General features: G+C 40.4%; 1 protein-coding gene across 7 annotated transcripts; it reads left to right on the top strand.

Annotated features, from left to right (window-relative positions):
* The first annotated feature begins 1,248 nt into the window (after positions 1-1,248).
* ANGEL2 (angel homolog 2) lies at positions 1,249-19,304 on the top strand. 7 transcript variants are annotated; one of them, XM_036015590.1, is made up of 11 exons: positions 1,593-1,697; positions 3,725-4,050; positions 5,557-5,807; positions 6,440-6,498; positions 7,169-7,422; positions 8,324-8,393; positions 9,767-10,188; positions 11,058-11,184; positions 11,841-11,898; positions 16,869-17,032; positions 18,840-19,304. In XM_036015590.1, exons 4-11 carry the CDS (start codon positions 6,492-6,494, stop codon positions 18,989-18,991), a joined length of 1,254 nt encoding a protein of 417 aa, XP_035871483.1. In that variant the 5' UTR covers positions 1,593-1,697; positions 3,725-4,050; positions 5,557-5,807; positions 6,440-6,491; the 3' UTR covers positions 18,992-19,304. The 7 variants fall into 7 exon arrangements, with proteins under 7 accessions (XP_028386589.1, XP_035871483.1, XP_035871482.1 ...); XM_036015589.1 differs by lacking the exon at positions 6,440-6,498; XM_028530788.2 differs by lacking the exons at positions 1,593-1,697; positions 5,557-5,807; positions 6,440-6,498 and adding an exon at positions 1,249-1,536.
* The last annotated feature ends 315 nt before the right edge of the window (positions 19,305-19,619 follow it).

Here is a 19,619-nt window from a genome sequence, read left to right as displayed (position 1 = left end):
GTTTTGCATACAAAGTTGATGTAAAACACTTTTGCCTCTCTGTGTCTTATTACAGATTCTTCACGGCTATCATTTTATATAATCTTCACAATATTTCATTAAGTATTGTTATCTCCATTTATGGACGAGTGCGGAATGGTGAAAACTTTAGTTGCCCAAAGTGCATGTTTCCTGCTGGGGTCTAAGGAAGCAACGCGCTGCCTGCTTGTTTCAGCTCTCACACTATAAACAAGTATCCTCTCCACCGTCCATTTAGCGCCACGTTTTTCACACTTTTGTGTTTCGTGTTGGTGACTTTTCTGTTTAGAACTGCCCCAGCGGTAGAGCTGAAGGGCTACCTAATGTTCCTTAGTGCAAGAAATCTGTGACGTTCCCCTACGGAGAAACTGCATGTGTTAGATAAGCTTCATTCAGGCATGAGTTACAGTGCTATTCGCCATAAATTCAATGTTAATGATTAGAAATATATATATTAAAGCATCTTTAAACCAAAACACATATAAAATAAGGCTATGTCTTGATTAGGGGACTAAGGTGTTGTGACCAGTGGTTCACAGGTACCTAGCCCCATTTACTCTTCTAGGAGCAATGGTTCCATATCGGCTAATTCAGTGTTGGTAGTAAAACATAACTATTACAAATAACGGGAATCGACTATATTTGTATGGAAGAAAAAGGTATTCTTCAAATGCATCTGATTTCCATATTAACGCAAGAGGGTAAAAAAAAAAAAAAAAAAAAGCCTTCCCGAGAAATTAGTTCACTGCTCTCCCGAAGAGCTGATAATATAAAAGTGGTGGTCCTGTCTCCCAGCATCCTTTGCCCCTCTGCTTTCTCCACTCTGTCCTTGTGCAATTCTGTCTCCTGGATGAAGTCTCCACTTAAATAATGCTTTCCATGAATCTATAGGCATATACCAAATTTGATACAGATGGACACACACGGCACATAGGTACATTTAAAAGAGAACTCTGTGATTTCTTTTCTGCAGAATTAATTGCAAAAATTCGTGGTATCTCAGTTCTATGGAAACCCAGGAAAGGGTATTTCCCTACCTTGGGCATCGCCTTCCGAGTCTCCCAAGGACATCAAAAAAAAGGGAGAAAATAATTTTTTTCTTTCTTACTCTCATACAGTAACTACCCTGTACCGCCTCCCATAGGCGTTAAAGCTCGTCAGCAGTTTATTTCTTTCTGTTTCTTTAAGACGGACGGCGGGTGTTTTGCCCTCTTCCGAAATGGCTGTCCAGGCGTCACACGCTCTGTGTATACTATTTGAACGCAATTCAGGGACTTTCCCGGCGCAACATGGGGACTTGGCTGCGAACGAGACTGAACCTCCCAGCGTGCTTTGCAGCCGGACCGTGAGGCCCGACGTCTGATGATGGGGAGCCCCTGGAGCTTTCAGCCGCCAAATCTCTCGTAGAGGTTGCTGTTGAGCCCAGAACCTGGGAACTGGCCGGCCACAAAGGGGAAAGATGGAAGCGTGGCGTTGTGTGAGGAGGGGCTACGGCCGCTGTGTGGTGGGGAGAGGCCGGTCAGTAGGTCTGGGTGGCGGGAGGGTGGAGGGAGGGGCGGCCGGGGGCGGGCGCCCGGGGTGACCCGGGGCGGGGCGGGCTGGGGAAGGAAGGAGGAGGAAGAGGGTCGGGGCAGTGGTGGTGCCAGGACCAGCCTCCGGAGATACCCCCCAAGGGATAGGTAAACCCGGCACGCAGCCGGCGGGGAGCCGGGCCGACGAGAGCCCGCGCCCAGGCGTGGAGCGCATCGGCCGCGGGCTGGGCTGGCGCCCTGCGGTCCAGGCTTGGCCTCGCAACCCCGGCCCACTTCCCGCAACCCAGCGGCCAAGGCAGCCGGAGCGTCTCCGTCCCAGGCCTCCTCCTCCCCGGGCTCCTCCGCATCTTCCCGGAGCTGACGGTGGGCGAGGAGGCCGCCCATCACAATAGGTCCCGGGGTGGCCTGACCCAGGTGGAAGCGCGCGCGGCACACACGCGCGCGGGGGTTGGTTTGTTGGTGTGTTTGTGTCTCAAACTTGAGTCATTTGGATTCCAGCGTTTCCGATTATTACCAAATTCCGTCCGCTCCTGTATTATTTGCTGGATATTTTTCTTGAAATTGACTCACTTTGAAAAGCACTTAAGTGCTCCTACACTAGGGTAGTCCTAAGCAAGCAGTTACCTGCGAAATCTGGGCTTTGATGTACTGATTGTTTTTTCTTAATACACTTCAAAACAAATACTTAGATATTAAAAATCAAAAAATTTCATTGTGTACCGTGTGAAGTTGACTGGTGTAACACACACGGGAAGCACAGCACTGAATTGTTACATAAGTCATGGGGATTGGGCTTTAACTCCTCTAGTCCTGGGACTTCATGCCAGCCAGCTCAACGATGTTTTCTTGAGTACCAGCTGTGTTCCAGGCACTGTGCTAGGCACTTGGGAAGAGGCTGGGATTAAAATAATTAAGAAAGTTCTGGCTTTGAAGTAGCTCATCGTTTTAAGAGGAAAAGGCATCTGTATATTTCAGGGTGGGGCAAAAGTAGGTTTACAGTTGTTCATATAGAAAACAAATACAGGAATAAACTGTTAGGTATACTCACAACTCTAACCTGCTTTTGCCTCACCCTGTAACTGCAAATACAGAGAATGTTTTGTAGCACTATTATACTTAAAAAGGGCTGCTTACTAGGATGGAAAAATGTATTGAGCAAGTGCCCAGATCTCTATGGTTTTCAGAGTTGTCACAAAGCAGCATAGTCTGCCCATGTCCTGCCTTTGGAGATTAACGATTAAGTTGAATTTAGACAACAATTTGAAAACGCAGAAACTACAAAAATAGAGGAAAAATGTAAATGTTAAAATGAAAATAACACGACATAAACGTCAAGTGACAGAAAATACACTTTAAGCAAAATTCCTTTGGTAATAGAAGTGGGCATTATTGACACTACCTTGGAAATGTACCTTTAAGGAATTCTGGAGGAAAGAAGTCCTCGATCCTAATATTTTGAAAGAATAGTATAATAAGACGGTGCCCAAGACAGCCTGAGGGCACATGTCTATTCAACAGAACGATAACACTACTTTGGAGACACTTGGTGTGATAGGTTAAATTGGAGCTGTTGGGTTTGAAGTGTTGGTGAATTCCTAGTAAGCAATTTCTGTCAAGGAGAAGCATGCTTTCAAAAACAAAAAAAAAAAGTGAAGTTGTGATGGGCTTTTGCTTTCTTAGCTATGCAAATGTTTGAAAAATATAACCTTGGTATAAAAAACTTTGGAAATTTGTATTTACTCCAAACCAACTTGGAAAAGAGATTTGCTTTCATTATAAGCAACTTACATGTTCCATATTTGATTTAAATATTATGTTTGTTGTGGATTTTATTTGTCTGTTGAGTTTTATAAGATGCTAGAAAGCTAATCTGAATACCAGTTTGATGACTGATTTATCTCTCAGTAGAACTGGGGACCTTTTGGGGTGAATTTGGTGTTTTGGGAGCTTGGTAGATTCCACGTTAAGTGTTAATACCATTCATAGTTGTTTAGGGAGAGTATTGAGCTACTACTCTAATAGTTAAATCAGGGCTGCTTTTCCCACATCCTGCACAGATTTAGAAATCAGAGTTTAAATACTAGACCTGTTTTCTCTGGAGTAAACAGATTTTGGTTTTGTGTGCCAAAGCTGAACCTAAAGTGGTGCCTCAAGGATGGTATTATTTCTTTTAGATACCCCATGTTACCCCACCACCAGAAGAGTCTGGGCAGAGACTGGACTGCACCGTGGGAGAATCCGCAGAGGTCTTGCTGGAGCAGACACATCTCTAGTTGCATGAGGTGGCCTGGACATTACTCTCGCGCTCCTTACCCCTACTTCAGCAGTCGGCAGTTTTCACTAAACTGGAGACCACCTTGTCTGTTTGAGTCTAGAACGCACTTTCAGTACTGGAATTGGAGACCTGACAACCTGGGCCAGACGTCTTTGATTCACCTGTCTAGTTACGTCATGACCTCTGAGGGAGATGAGCCTGCATCAAAACGAAGAAAACACCAAGGTAAAGGTGACGTTTATCTTGGTGCGCAAATAAACATAAGCCACAGGCTAATTGGAACTTTCATATTGAATCCTCAAGAAAACCTCCTGCAGGTTTTAGAGGTGTTTGGTGATTATTTCCAGCCAGTAGTTTTCTGTTAGGAAAAGGGGAGTTATTTTTTAATGATGATTTTATTTTTATTTTTCATTAGTTGTGTATTTCTGGCAGTAAAAATAGAAGTGACTCTACGTATAGAATAAGGTAGAAAAGAATGGAGGATTAGATTAAAACATTAAGTTTAATTTAAGAATACTTTTCAAATCCAGTGTTTTTGAAACAAAGATTTGCAAACTTCTTAAAAATTGGTGAATGTATTATTGGAAGTCCACAGATCTATAGCACTAAATTTCATGCTTTCACAGAAATTTAAGCTAATGTTTTAAAGGGACAACTTTAAACAAATAAAACAAAGGATTTCCGTAAATAGGAACAATCATAAATAAAATATATTTCCTCACAGAATAGGATTTTAGTTTATTAAATCTGTATTTCTCATACTGAGGTCTGTAGATATAATCTTGAAAGTCTGTGGGAAATTTTATCTTTTTAAAAAATCTTATTTAACTTTAAGACACGCATTTTTCTGAATATGTTGATTATTTCTATTTTTCCTGTATCCTTTTTACTCTAAACAATTGACGAGACTCCCTCTGTGCTGCCAGTCCTGCTCCCTGCCCCCCAGGTATAGCAGGAGAATCTGGAATTGTCTTGCTCACTGAGCTATGGTTTTCAGTGAAGATAATGCCTCTGAAGGTAATGGAAAGTAGACTGTGTAGATGTTGATGTGTAGGGAGCAGACGTAAGTTTGTCAAAGGACGACAGTCACAGCAAGTGTCACCTGGAAGCCAGAGCTAAATTAGTTAAGTGCTCTTTTAGGAAGAACTTCTGCACATTTAAGCAGAAAGCCTAAGCACTTAAAAGTGGAAATTTATTTGCATAGTACGTAACCACAGCCTGTGTTTATAACACATTTGTTTGAATGAATGAAAGGTTTATTTAAGGGCACTAAAACGAGGTTTCTAAGAATACTCCGAATCTGTAACTATAGAGCTTTGTGATATGAGACTGCTTTTCATCTGAGTATTCACCATCAGGTCAGCACACTTCTCTTTTTTGTTTAGCCTTTTGTAAATCTGGTAGCTGTCTGGTGGGGCTGTGCCATATGACATAAGCATGGGCTTGGGAACCACACCCTGCTGTCATTCTGCTCCACCACGAACTGTGGGAACTGGGACAGGTTACTGAACCTCTCTGTTCCTCAGTTTCCTGGTGTAAAATAATGTTACTTTGGAAGCCTGTTGACGATGAAATGGGATGTCAAGTGCCCAGCATGCTGTTGGCTTCATAGTAGGTGCTCAGAAAATTGTGGTGGCGGTGGTGTTTTCCCTTTAATGGATGGGAAATTAACATTTACACACTGATGAACTTGGATTGCAACCTGACTCTTTATATGTCCATTCTTCCTAGGTATTGTGAATAAGGAAAATGCTCTTCGTTAAGCCATATTTGTGACTTCCGATATTTCACTAATACTTTTCAATCAAGAGAACAGCATTGCTAACTTGCCTGTCACTTTAAAGTGGTATTTGAAGGATTTGTGTGACACAATTATGACTTTCTAATTAGGCACCCTAAAAACCCAGTCAGCCCTGTTGCTTACTTTCTTTGATTCATCTGTCTTCTCTGCTGTGATCACCTTGTTCCTCCCGACATGGAAGGTATATAAGCTTTTGTAGTATGAATTTGTGTTGTGAAGTATATGAAGGCCAAAAACGACTTACTCCATCAGTAGTTTTCAGATTGTCTCCCATGGAACTCTAGCATTTGAACATGTTTCTGTATGTTTATTCAAAGCAATTGTGGTCAGTATAGGTGTATTTACCCCGTCAGTCCAGCTGCAGTCCCAACATGCCGGACACTGATAGCCATGACATGCAGAGTCCTGCTGAAGGGTTGTGCACGCTCTAGAAGTTTGAAAGCCACCGTACTGGTGGAGTTTCTGTCACTGCAATCCAGTGAAATGAAAGCTTCCATGCAGGAAAAGGGAGAGATTCTAGGGCTAAGTTTGTTTGTTTTTTTTTTACATTATCTAATCATGCGTGGAAGTCCATCTCTATCTGTTTCTCCAAGTTCTTCCCATTTCTTGTTTTCCCCTTCATTTGAGTTCATAGATTCTCTAAAAATCCAACATTTTTCTTCATGGCTTCCATGGCAGTTGGAATGTACCCTTTAATGGGGGGTGAGGGAGATAAGATCAGAAGAGAAAACCATATATAGGTGGTCATTTCTAAATCGGGGACTGCCTATAATTGCAAAATCTCATGCTTTCCGATTCTCATCACTTTTTCAGGGTTCATGATGTCTTTGCAGAATATAAACCATCACACATTCCTGGTTGCTGCATGCTAGGTTCGTCAACTAGCCATTATCACTTACCAGCATTCTGTAACTATCTTACATTTAACTTTTGCTTTGATATGCATTAAAAAGATTCCTTTTGTTCATTTTGTTCACACTGTGCCATTTCAGTGTTTTAGACACTAAACACGGCTTCTGTGTATTGTCATTTCATACACCATTCACGTGGAGAGCAGAATTCTGAGATGAGTTGTTTTTGGAATTTAGTTAATCACTGGATGAACTTTTCTTACTAACAGGGAATAAAACACGTGAAATTACCTTGTAGGAAAGCGAGCTATGACATACAGATATATTATTATGGTTACAAAGTTGCTAAGCATGTCTGTGGCAGTGCCACACCCTAACTTAAAGAAGGGGGAAACCGCGACCCTGTGTCGTCTGTTTTATTAACACACACTCTCAGCCTCCAGAATGACTGGCTGAATCCTTTTAAACCTGCCTTGTACCTCTTAGTCAGTCAGTGCATAATTTTACAGCCTTTTAATCAATTTGATGACACCTTCTGGTTATTCGATGCTACATTGCCATTTCCTAGGGTGAAACATTGTATTCGTTGCCTATGAAAATTTTAAAGAGGCAAGAGAATACTTACACACAGGAAAACATGAGATCTGTTTTTGAAACTCATTTTTATATTTTGCCCAACATGTTTTAACAGGCACCATAAAACGACATTGGGAATACATATGTAACCACAATAAAGAAAAAACAGAGATCCCGGGGGACAATGTCGACCCCACGTGTGAAGACAGTGAGAGCAAGTTTGACTTCTCAGTGATGTCCTATAACATCCTTTCCCAGGATCTGCTAGAAGATAACTCCCACCTCTACAGACACTGCCGGCGACCAGTGTTACACTGGAGTTTTAGGTTTCCCAATATTCTGAAAGAAATCAAACACTTCGATGCAGATGTAAGTGCAAAATATCAAAATCCTTCACACAAGAGTGTTGGGTTAAATGTTTCCCGTGTGAACTAAATTATTTCCTTGCTGTTTGTTTGGTTTAAAAGGGAAGTTGTTTGCCCTGGCTGGTGTAGCTCAGTGGATTGAGCGTGGGCTGTGAACCAAAGTGTCACAGGTTGGATTCCCAGTCAGGGCACATGCCTGGGTTGCAGGCCATGGCCCCCAGCTACTGCACATTGATGTTTCTCTCTCTCTCTCTCTTTCTCCCTTCCTTCCCTCTCTAAAAATAAATAAATACGTAAAAAATCTTTTTAAAAAGGGGAAGATGTTTAAATACAGTGATGGAATAGTTTTTAACAAGGCATCACAACTTCCAAAGAGTCATTTGCTAGTGGTTGTTGGTATAAATAATCATCTAATGTTTTAAAAAAGATCTAAAATCTTAAGTATTGGTTACTTCTGAGATAGGGACTAGCAACATACTAAGCATTCAGTACATATTTCCTTGAATTATATTTTATTTTATATTTTTACAGATGTCCTTTGATTTTAAATTTAAATAATTTATGCAAGATTAATCTAGATAAGGGCATTCAAAGAAGTCATCTCTTAAAAAAGGACAAGGAGGATTTATACTGATAAACGTGTAAATTCAGGGAAAATATTCTGACATGTGAATGTAAAATATTTCTTTTGAAGAAAGCTTCATGTGATTAAAGGCCAGGGTTTGGGGGACTGATCAGATTCAGAAACATTAATTTGATGGATGTGTAAATTACAAGAGAAAAGGATTTTTATCCAACTTTCATCAGGGTTTTAAAGTTTTAGAAGCCTGTTGGTTTTAGAGATGGAAGCACCAGAAAATTCATATTTTCATTTTGTTTTAATTTAGGCCTTTTTTTCTTCCAAGGTACTTTGTTTGCAAGAAGTTCAAGAAGATCATTATGGAACAGAAATCAGGCCAAGTTTGGAATCGTTGGGTACAATGTAACTTTTATTTTAGCCATATTTACTTTGGAAGATTGGTATGTTGTTAAAACATAACTTGCTAACAAAGAAATGTGGTGTATTTGGGCCAAAAATCCTAATTTTGAAAAACTTAATACTTATTTCAAAATGTCAGGGAAAGATTGAAGTATTTGAAGTGGAAACTTTTGTGTGGATATAGAATTTTAATTTAAAGGGAAAGGTGCATAAGAATCCCTTAATAGCTTCTTTCCAGGAGTTTTTTTGTCCATCACTAGATCCCTAAGATTCTGAGATCCAGAAGATCAGGGACCATTATTTCTATCAGGGGTGTCCAACCTGCTACCCGCAGGCTGCATGCAGCCCAGGATGGCTGTGAATGCAGCCCAACACAAAATCGTGAATTTACTTAAAACATTGTAAGATTTGTGTGTGTATGTGTGTGTGGTTACGTGTCACAATGTAGTTAATGTGTGGCCCAAGACAACTTCTCTTCTTCCGGTGGGGTGCAGAGACGCCAAAAGGTTGGACACCCCAGAGACTCTAGGTCATCCTTATACCACAAATGGTCACCCCTGCCTAATGGATCAAAACTAAAAAACTCTTTGATGAGTGAACACTTCTAAAAACAGGTTATCTGTTTGAGAAATGCTCCCCACTTGGCATTCATTCATTCGAGAAATATTTTTGAGTGCCTACCATACACTATGCAATGTTCTCAGTAGTGGGGTCTAGCAGTGAGCGACACAGATAAGTCTCCGCCCTTGAGGAGTGTACAGTTGACTACAAACCAAGTAACCATGTGACTAGTTTGTTCAGTAATGATAGTTTTCTGGAGAGAGGCAGGAGAGAGGAGTAAGTCAGCTTTCAGTTGTAAACAAATGACCAGAGAAGGTGACATTTGAGCAAAGGCTTAAAAGAGGTGAATGAACAAGCCATGCCTAGAACATTCCAGACTGTGGAAATAGCAAAGGCAAGGCCTCGAGGTTGCCGTGCCCTAAGGCAGACGAGAGGCTAGTGTGTGTGGAGTGGAGCAAGGGAGAAGTTAGAGGCAAAAAGGTCAGAGGTGTGTGGTGGGTAGATTGTTACAAGGCCCTACTGTCTTTGTCACAACTCTGACTAGAATGGAAATGAGAGCGTAATAATGCACATTAGTGTATTTAAGACTGAAGTCTGCCAGTAAAGAGACCTAATAGACCCAGTCCCAAACTGGGTCCCAAACTTTTTTGATTCTGACACTTATGGACGTCTTACTAATGTTTTGCAAAATACACTTTGGTAAACAGCGTTCAAAAATATTAGCTATGTTTTGCCGTGTGTGTGTGTGTGTGTGTGTGTGTGTATGTATATGTATAAAACAGTCCCTTATTTTAAACCTTTCTTACAGGTTATCACTGTGAATACAAGATTCGGACAGGCAAGAAACCAGATGGCTGTGCCATTTGCTTCAAACATTCCAAGTTTTCACTCTTATCAGTGAACCCAGTGGAATTCTACCGTCCTGATGTCCCTCTGTTGGACAGAGACAATGTAGGACTGGTGTTGCTCCTGCAGCCCAAAATTCCAAGCGGCGCCTGTCCTGCAATCTGTGTGGCTAACACGCATCTGCTCTATAATCCAAGGCGAGGCGACATAAAGCTGACCCAGCTGGCAATGCTTCTGGCAGAGATCTCCAGTGTTGCCCATCAGAAAGATGGCAGCTTCTGCCCTATCGTTATGTGTGGGGACTTTAATTCTGTTCCTGGTTCTCCACTCTATAGTTTCATAAAGGAAGGAAAATTGAATTATGAAGGACTCGCCATAGGAAAGGTAAGTGCTCGCTTCATCATTATTAGGGGGTGGACTTAGGCCTGTGTTCAGCGCAGTGTGAGGAGACGTCATCACAGGGCTGTTAGAAAACTTTGGATGACCACAGCTTTACCAAGCTGTGGTGATTTTCCACAACTACTAATAAGTAACTATATCTGCTTGGTTGAATTGCAACTTTTCCATCTATTTGTGGCAGCATTCTGCTTGGAGAAATTGGCAGACAGCAAAAATCCAAAGTGGAAGAGAAAAAAAAAAGAAAAACATTGACAGACATGAATACTTCATAAATAAGTAACTACTCACTAGGTGGCAGAATAGAACTTTGAATGCTGGATATGAGCAATACAGTTAGCAAACAGTAATTTAATATTTCTTTATAATTTTTTACTCACATAATATTTTAATTCCTTAGCTGAGTATAATTTATCCTATTTTAAATTTTATTGTGTTCACTTCTGCTTACTTTTGATCATTTGTTCTTCATTATATTTAACCAAAACAAGTTTTTTACCACTGACTTTTGAGTGATAGTTTAAAATTTTATGGGTTCACCTCTCTTAGTATTTTATGTTATAGGAACTATATTGCAGAGAGCAAAAAGGAGGGGCAGTGTTAGTCCACAGCCATCATTTAGACGTCCAAATTAGAGAAAAACACGTATAGGAAAAGATTGCCATGTTCATGTAAATAATAAGTGCTTTCTGAACTGTGCTCGAACAGGATTTTATAAGCACAAATAATCACTTAATATAACGAATAAAAAGGTAACATTTACTATTCTTGGATTCCCTTTCATTTAACACAAACTTTTCACTACATAAGCCATTTAAAATCTACTCACTTAAGGTACCTGTTGAAATTTTGTTTAGGTATCTGGCCAGGAACAGTCTTCACGGGGACAAAGAATTTTATCTATTCCAATTTGGCCCCCAAACCTAGGTATCTCCCAGAACTGTGTGTATGAGGCACAGCAGGTACCAGAAGTAGAAAAGACAGGTAAGTGTTCGCAGCACATTTCAGCAGCCTTCTTCACAGTACTTTCCCTTTGAATGTAAAACTAAGTTTTTAAAAGGCTAACATTTCAGGAATAAATATATATATATATATATAAACACAGTTGTTTGCCTATTCCTTTTTTATTTATTTTTAAAGATTTTATTTCTAGAGAGAGAGGGGAAGGGAGGGAGAAAGAGAGGGAGAGAAACATCGATGTGAGAGAGAAACATCAGTCAGTTGCCTCTCACTGGTGTCCTGACCCATGACCAAACCTGCAACCCAGGCTTGTGCCCTGACTGGGAATCAAACCGGTGACCTTTTGCTTTGCGGGACAACGCCCAACCAGCTGAGCCACACCAGTCAGGGCTGCTTATTCCTTTTTTCTAAAGAGCACTAAATTTGGTTTTTAAAAGTAGAACTTTCAGAATTTTCTTTGCATGAGTTATTTGCATGTTGCTTTGGAAATGTTTGCATTTTATGTTTGCTAATTCTGGAGATCATCAAAACATTGCTTCTGGGATGAAACATTTAATTAGGCATCTGTGAACTAGGTATATCCTAAATACTGTTCCTAGAGTAAAAGGACTGTACTGAGGCAAACTAAAACAAAACTGTATTGATAGTATTAAAATACGTATTTTTCTTTGTTCTTACAGACACTGATCTGACACAAACACAGCTGGATAAAACAGAAGTCCTTGTGACAGCTGAAAAGTGAGTCCTGGAAAGCTACAGTCAACATTAGCTGACTGTAGTCAAGTAAAAAATATCATTTCTCAAAACTGATTCTTTAAAAAGTGATCGCTGGAGCAAGGGGTGGGGAGAGGTGAAGGAGGGTATGGTGGAGTAAATGGTGATCCGTGGAGACTTAACTTAAGGTAGTGAACACACAATACAGTGTCCAGGCGATGTGTTGTAGAACTGTGCACCCGAAACCTGTTTAATTTTGTTAACCAGTGTCACCCCAATAAATTTAATAAAAGGCGGGTGGGGAAATGATATTTATTCTGTGCTGATGAAGAATGTCAGTTCTTATATCAAATAGACCCAAGTACCAGCTGTTAGTTTGTTCTTTTTAGCTGTTTGACTTCAAGCAAAAATCGTAACATCTCCAAGGTTTAGGTTCCTCATGTGTGACGTGGGTTATTGTGGGAGGGCTAGATGAGGCGAGGCGTGGAAAGCTCAGTGACTGGTATGCACTGGGCACCTCAGCAGTGTTACTTAAAGGAAGCAGCTTCCATGGATCTGGGCCAGCCAGTGCTCTTGAAAATTTGTTGCTATTACAACAAATAGGTCAAGATTGCAGAAAAATATCTTTGAAATGTCAAGAAGATCCTTAGCCTTCTTTGACTTATGCACTCCAATGTTCATAGCAGCACAATTTACAATAGCCAAGTGCTGGAAGCAGCCTAGGTGCCCATCAGTAAATGAATGGATCAAAAAACTATGGTACATTTACACAATGGAATTCTATGCAGCAGAAAGAAAGAAGGAGCTCCTACCCTTTGCAACAGCATGGATGGAGCTAGAAAGCATTATGCTAAGCAAAATAAGCCAGGCAGTGAAAGACAAATACCATATGATCTCACCTTTAACAGGAATCTAAACAATAAAACAAACAAGCAAAATATAGCCAAAGACACTAAAATAGAGAACAGGCTGACAGAGACCAGAGGGGAGAGGGGAGGGAATTTCATGGGAAAATGGGAAAGGTTTACAGGAACAAATATAAAGGACACATGGACAAAAACTCGGGGAAGCGGGAGGGAGGTGGGGAGGGCTGGGTGGATGGGCTGGGATGGGAGTAAAGGACAGAAAACTGTATCTGAACAATGATTAAAATAAAATTGGCGGGGGAAGATTGCAGAAAAATACCTTTGAAATGTCAAGAAGATTCTTAGCCTTCTTTGACTTACTAGATAGATCTCAGACCAATCTATAGGAGAATTGATCCAAAGAGGAATATGTCAGTAGGAAAGATAACTGTTTATACTTACCTCTCAAACTACAGGAAAAGGTCATCTGAGGTAGAAGGGCAAAGATACCTGGATCCCTACCTATTAAAGAAGTATGAATGTTTGGGACTGTGGTTAAGAAACATGTATTTTAATATAACAGATGGAGACTTAAATCTTTTGGGGAGTTTCTCAATGTCTTCATTGTTTTATATTGTGTCTCTTTTACAGTTCAGATTTTGTTTTAACATTAAAGTTTAGGGACCAAATTACAATCACCTCTCATTTTTTCCTCTCAATGTTATTTTGTACACCTTGCTTTTTAAAAAATACATCATGCATGAGATTCTAATAAGAAGAAATTTTTAAAAGTATTGTATTTATTTATTTTTAGAGAGAGGGGGAGGAAGGGAAAAAGAAAGGGAGAGAAATATTGATCAAATGCTCCTCATACACACCCCAACCAGGGGCAGGTCCCACAACCCAGGCGCGTGCCCTGACTGGAAATTGAACCCATGACCTTTTGCTTTGCCGGGCAGTGCTCAACCAACTGAGCCACACTGCTCAGGGCAGGAAAAAATTTTTTAATTTTTAAAAAAGGAGTATTTAAAAATTATGATTGAGCTATTCAGATATAGTCAAAACTTCCCTGAGTAAAGTTAATAAAAGGCTAGTTTTACTAATACTTAGTTTTGAATAATTCTAAATCTTTTTATACAAAGTAAGGTATAAGAAAAGATACTTTTAAGTATCTTTATATAAATACAGTGTTTTACACAGCTTATATGAGTAAATTGAGAAGTTGATAATAAGATAACGGTTTGCAGGAAAATACAGTGCCTCAGACATCAGCAGTCTGGTAGGATCTAAATGCATTCCTAACGGCATTTTGATTTTCTTTCTTACAAACAATACACACCAACACACACACATGCGCACGTGCATGCGTGCACGCGTAGGCATACCCTCAGAGATGCTGCAGGTTCGGTTCCAGACCACCACAACATAGTGAATATCTCAGTAAAGCAAGTCACGTGAACTTTGTTTGTTTTCCCAGCGCATATAAATATCATGTTTACAATATACTGTAGTCTGTTAAGTCTCCAGTAGCATTATATCTAAAAAATACATACCCTAACTTAAAAATACTTTGTTAAAAAATGTTAACCATCATCTGAGCCTTCAGTGAGTCATAATCTTTTCACTGATGAATGAAGGTCTTGCCTCAGTGCTGATGGCCGCTCATGTACCGGGATGGTGGTTACTGTGGCAGTTTTTTGAAATAAGACATTGATGAAGTTTGCCACATTGATTGGCTCTTCCTTTCACTAATGATGTCTCTGTGGCATGTGATGCTGTTTGATGGCATCTTACCCACAGTGGAACTTCTTTCAGTGCTGAAGTCAATCCACTCAAACCCTGCTGCTGCTTCATCAACTCAGTTTGGGTAATATTCTAAAACTTCTGTTGTCATTTTGACAGTCTTCACAGCATCTTCACCAGCAGTAGGTTCCATCTTAAGGAACCACTTTCTTTGCTCATCCAGCAGAAGCAACTCCTTTGTTCAGGGTTTTTTTGTTTTGTTTTGTTTTTAATTTTATGTATTGATTTTAGAGAGAGCAGAAGGGAAGACTGAGAGAGAAACAGCAGTTGTTGTTCCACTTATTTATGCGTTCATTGGTTGATTCTTGTGTGCCCTGACCTGAGGTCAAGCCCACAACCCTGGCATGTGGGAATGATGCTCTAACCAACTGAGCTACCTGGCCAGGGCTGTTCAGGTTTTATCATAAGAGTGCAGCAACTCAGTCATATCTTCAGGCTCCACTTCTAATTCTAGCTCTCTTTCTATTTCCACCATGCCTGCAGTTACTTCCTCCACAGAAGCCTTGAACAACTCAGTCGTCCATGAGGGTTAAAATCAACTTCTTCCAGATTCCTGTTAATGCTGATATTTGACCTCTTCCCATGAACCGCGAATGCTCTTAATGGCATACAGAATGGTGAACCCTTTCCAGAGGTTTTCAATTTACTTTGCCCTGATCCATCAGAGGAATGAATCACTATGACAGCTGTAGCCTTCTGAAATACATTTCTTACTAAGACTTGAAATTCAGAATTACTCCTTAATCCATGGGCTGCAGAATGGATACTGAGTTAGCAGGCACAAAAACAACATTCATCTCATTGTGCATCTGCATCAGAGCTCTTGGGTGACCATGTGCATTGTCAGTGAGCTAGTAATATTGTAAAAGGAATCTTTTTTGCTGAGCAATAAGTCTCAATAGTGGGCTTAAAATATTCAGTAAATCATGGTATAAAAAGATGTGTTATCATCCAGGCTTTGATATCTCATTTATAGAGCACAGGTATAGAGATAGCATAATTCCTAAGGGCCTTAAGACTTTCAAAATGATAAATGAGCACTGGCTTCAACTTAAACTCACCAGCTGCACTAGCCCCTAACAAGAGAGTCAGCCTGTCCTTGGACGCCCTGAAGCCCACCATGGACATCTCTCTAGCTATACAATTCCTAGATGGCATCTTCTTCCAATAGACAGCTCTTTTGTCTACATGGGACATCTGTTGTTTGCGGTGACCGTTTTCATTAAGTGCCTTAGCTGGTCTTTGCGATAACTTGGTGTGGCTTCTCCATCAGCACTTGCTGCTTCACCTGGCGTTTTTATGTTATGAAGACAGCATCTTTCCTTAAACCTGTGAACCTACCTGTTAGCTTCAGACTTCTCTTGTGCAGCCCCCTCACCTCCCAGTCTCCATAGAATTCTAGAGAGTTAGGGCCTTGCTCTGGATTAGGTTTTGGCAGAAGGGAATGTTGTGGCCGGTATGTACTTCTATTAAAACTTTCTCCATGTCAGCAGTAAGGCAACTCTGTTTTCTTGTCATTTATGGGTTCACTGGAGTAACACTTAGTTTCCTTCAAGAACTTTTCTTTTGCATTCACAACTTGGCTGTTTGGCAGCAGAGGCCTAGCTTTTGGCCTGTCTTGGCTTTGAATGTGCCTTCCTCTGAGACACATGTCATTCTTCCTTTCACTTGAACACTGAGAGGCCATCATAGGGTTATTAAGGCCCAATCTCAGTGTTGTTGTGTCTCAGGGAGCAGGGAGGCCAAGGAGAGGGGGAGAGCTGGGGAGTGGTCGGTCAGGGAGCAGTCAGATCACACCCATTTATCAGTCAAGTTTGCTGTTTGTGTGGGTGTGGTTTATGGCACCACAGATCACCATAACACACACAGCAATGGAAAAGTTTGAAATTTAGGAGCGTTACCAAAATGTGACACAGAGACATGAAGTGAGCAAATGCTGTTGGAAAATGGTGCCGAAAGACTTACAGTGTGGCCACAAACTTTTAATTTGTAAAAAATGCCATGTCAGTGAAGCGTAATAGTGAGGCCCAGTAAAATGAGGCATGCCTGTGAATTGTTTTAGGATATGTGTTCATTAGTAAGTGGGGGCTCTCGAGTATAGTTAATAACAAATCACATGAGTATTTTAATTACTGAGCCCCCGTGCCTGTGTTTCAAAACCTGGTTCCTGGGTTTTGGTGACCACTGCACGAACACACACCAAGTTCCAGGGCTGTCTGTGTATCTGAAGCTTCTCCCCATAATGTCTGGCTTTGTCTGGAAACGAAATGAAAAGTGCCTTCACAGGAGGAATTATGGAATCATGAAAAACTTGATGGATGCCAAACCCTTTTCTCTTCAATTTAGGTTGTCTTCACATTTACAGCACCATTTCAGCTTGTCGTCTGTTTATTCACATTATTTCCCCGACACTGGGATTCCAGAAGTGACCACCTGTCACTCCCGAAGCGCCATAACGGTGGACTACATATTCTATTCTGTGGGGAAGGAAGATGTTGCCGGGCAGCCAGGTAAAGGACGCGTGTGTAGCCTTCAACTCTGCTTGAGGACACAGTCACTAAAACCCCAAGGCTGAAACTGACGAAGTTAGCTAAACACCTAGATGAAGTTCCAGATTTAGAAGTTAAATACATGTATATGTTTATATATATAAATATGTATATTTGTCCTCACCCAAGGACATGCTCACTGATTTGAGAGAGAGAGAGAGAAACATTGACACAAGAGGGAGAAACGTTGATCCACTGCCTTTCATACGCATTCCAACCAGGGACTGAACCCGCAACCTAGGCATGTGCCCTGACCAGGAGTTGAACCCACAACCCCTGAGTCTACTGCCACACCAGCCAGGGCTAGAAGTTAAAACTATTTTTAAATTGGTAATATAGTTGACAGATTGGTGATGTATTTGAATAAGTCAGTTAATCACTTGCAAAAGGTGGAGGCAGTGAAAGACCTCAAAGCAAATCATTACCTGAGAAGTATATCCTCATCTCTACCCTCCAGTCCAGTCACCTTCTGAGTTCTGGGTCCTTCACATTACCCTTTGGTCTTGCTCGTCATATATTTACTGTTTCCTTATACCAACAACATTATTGTAGTACCTTTTTTCTGTTTCAAGTGCTAAAAATAATCTGGGAGAAAACATCAATGTAATAATGCTCAGTAATTCTCATAATGTTAAGAGTTATTTGAGGTTGACAGCTTCGCAAGAAATCCACCCATGAGCCACCCCACAGCTGCATAAAACCAGGTAGACACAGCCACGGCTGTGCTCATTTATGCTTCCAACACCAGACAATTTAGTCATGCTGACCTTGGAGGATTGGATTTTTTCTGGAAAGAGCAGGCTGTGACTGTTTTCAAAAAGCAGAGGGGCTACAACACTTTTTCTTGTATGACTCAATGAAAATAAGGCTCTATTAATCAAAGAATTTAATGTGGAGAAGAAAATGTTGTTTCATATAGGTGACAGTCAAAAAGTACCATTCAGAAGACTGACAGTCCAAAATACAGCTGTTGTCTTTTGTGATTTTCCCTTTTTTCTCTGCCATTTTTTGGTGCCACTTTATTTTCCCCATTTTCCTTTTTGTTTGTTTTTTCTTCCCACTGAGGATAACCATATTAGTAATACTCAATGGATGACTTAACTCCTCCCCAGTAGGTCAGCTCTGCAAAATAGGCCCTCTACTTTGAATGGAACAAGGTTCTGGTCGTTGTCATGCCTCAACTCTTCACTAGGTGGCGGAACTATGCTGTGGAATAGCATTTCAAATTTTAAGAGCATGTCCTCTTTTGCTTCTTGTAAACTAAAGTGACTCTCCAAATTAGAAATTTATTGCCCAGTCACCTTATAAACTTCCTGCCTAGCTGTAGCAGTGTCTGTCTGGATTTATACAACTATAGAGTGGTTGATGGATGAATTTCTTATGAAGTTGTTAGTCTGAAATTATTCTTAACATTACAAGAATTACCAAACATTATTTATTACCTTGATGTTCTCTTCTGGATTATTTTCAGAACTTGAAATAGAAAAAGTATCTGAAATAGAGAAAAAACCTAAACATCTGAAACTGCTGTATATTTGAGCATTATAATTGGGTTGCACTCAATGAACATTTAAGCATATTCTGAAAACTTTTAAACAATTTATATTAGTAAAAATTTAATCGTATTCTGAAAAGTTTTATTTTTAGACTTCCAGAGGGGTCTCAAGTTCTGTATCATCATTGTTTTGGGGGGAAAAAGACTTGTATGATTAATTTACAATGACCTGTTGATACAGTTTCACTAAATATGTATATTTCTTCAACGCAGGAGCTGAAGTTGCTTTGGTTGGTGGCTTGAAACTTCTGGCTAGACTGTCACTTCTTACAGAACAAGACTTGTGGACAGTTAACGGACTCCCAAACGAAAACAACTCTTCAGATCATCTGCCTTTACTGGCCAAGTTCAGACTGGAGCTCTGACTCTTCTGTGATGATGTATTTTTCTTCCCAGTTTTTATTCTTTTCCAGAGACTGAAAGTGTTCTTAAGAGTTTGCATGTTGTTTATTTTTGTGCTGTGGAGTTTCTGAAGAGGTTGTGTTAAATGCTTGGAACAGATATCAGAAGAAACAAGTTTACAGCAGTTCTCTTTTTTAATAATGAAAGAATATTTTCCTGACAAATGAAATCTAAATGCTCTTTATTGTATAAAAAAACTGTAAATATTTTTTATTCTAAATTCCAGTAAAATAGACAGTGATTTTAAAATACAGTGCATCTTCTTTAGTCCTCTTAGTAAAAATTCCATTTCGTGTTTATGGCAAGTTTCCCAGTAGATCCCAAGTATCTTTGAGTCTGCAAACCACGTTCATTTCCTTCCAGGGGCCTGGCTGCATGTTTGTTGAGTGAGTCCCATTAGTTCATCCTAGAAATCACTGGGCCGTTCACAAGTATCCAACCACTTTAGTTTCTTTTTGAGGGGTCTTGACATGCTTTCAAGAAATTGTGCAGGTTGTTTGATCATCTTGTTACCATCCTGGGACATGTAACATATCTGCCTTTTGTTGGGGACATGTAGGCCCCACCACCAGTGGGACGAGGTTCTTCCGC

This window comes from Phyllostomus discolor, chromosome 14 (genome assembly GCF_004126475.2).
Source record: "Phyllostomus discolor isolate MPI-MPIP mPhyDis1 chromosome 14, mPhyDis1.pri.v3, whole genome shotgun sequence".
Classification (NCBI taxonomy): domain Eukaryota; kingdom Metazoa; phylum Chordata; class Mammalia; order Chiroptera; family Phyllostomidae; genus Phyllostomus; species Phyllostomus discolor.
Note: the sequence above shows the minus strand (reverse complement) of the source record. Positions and strands in the feature narration are given on the sequence as shown.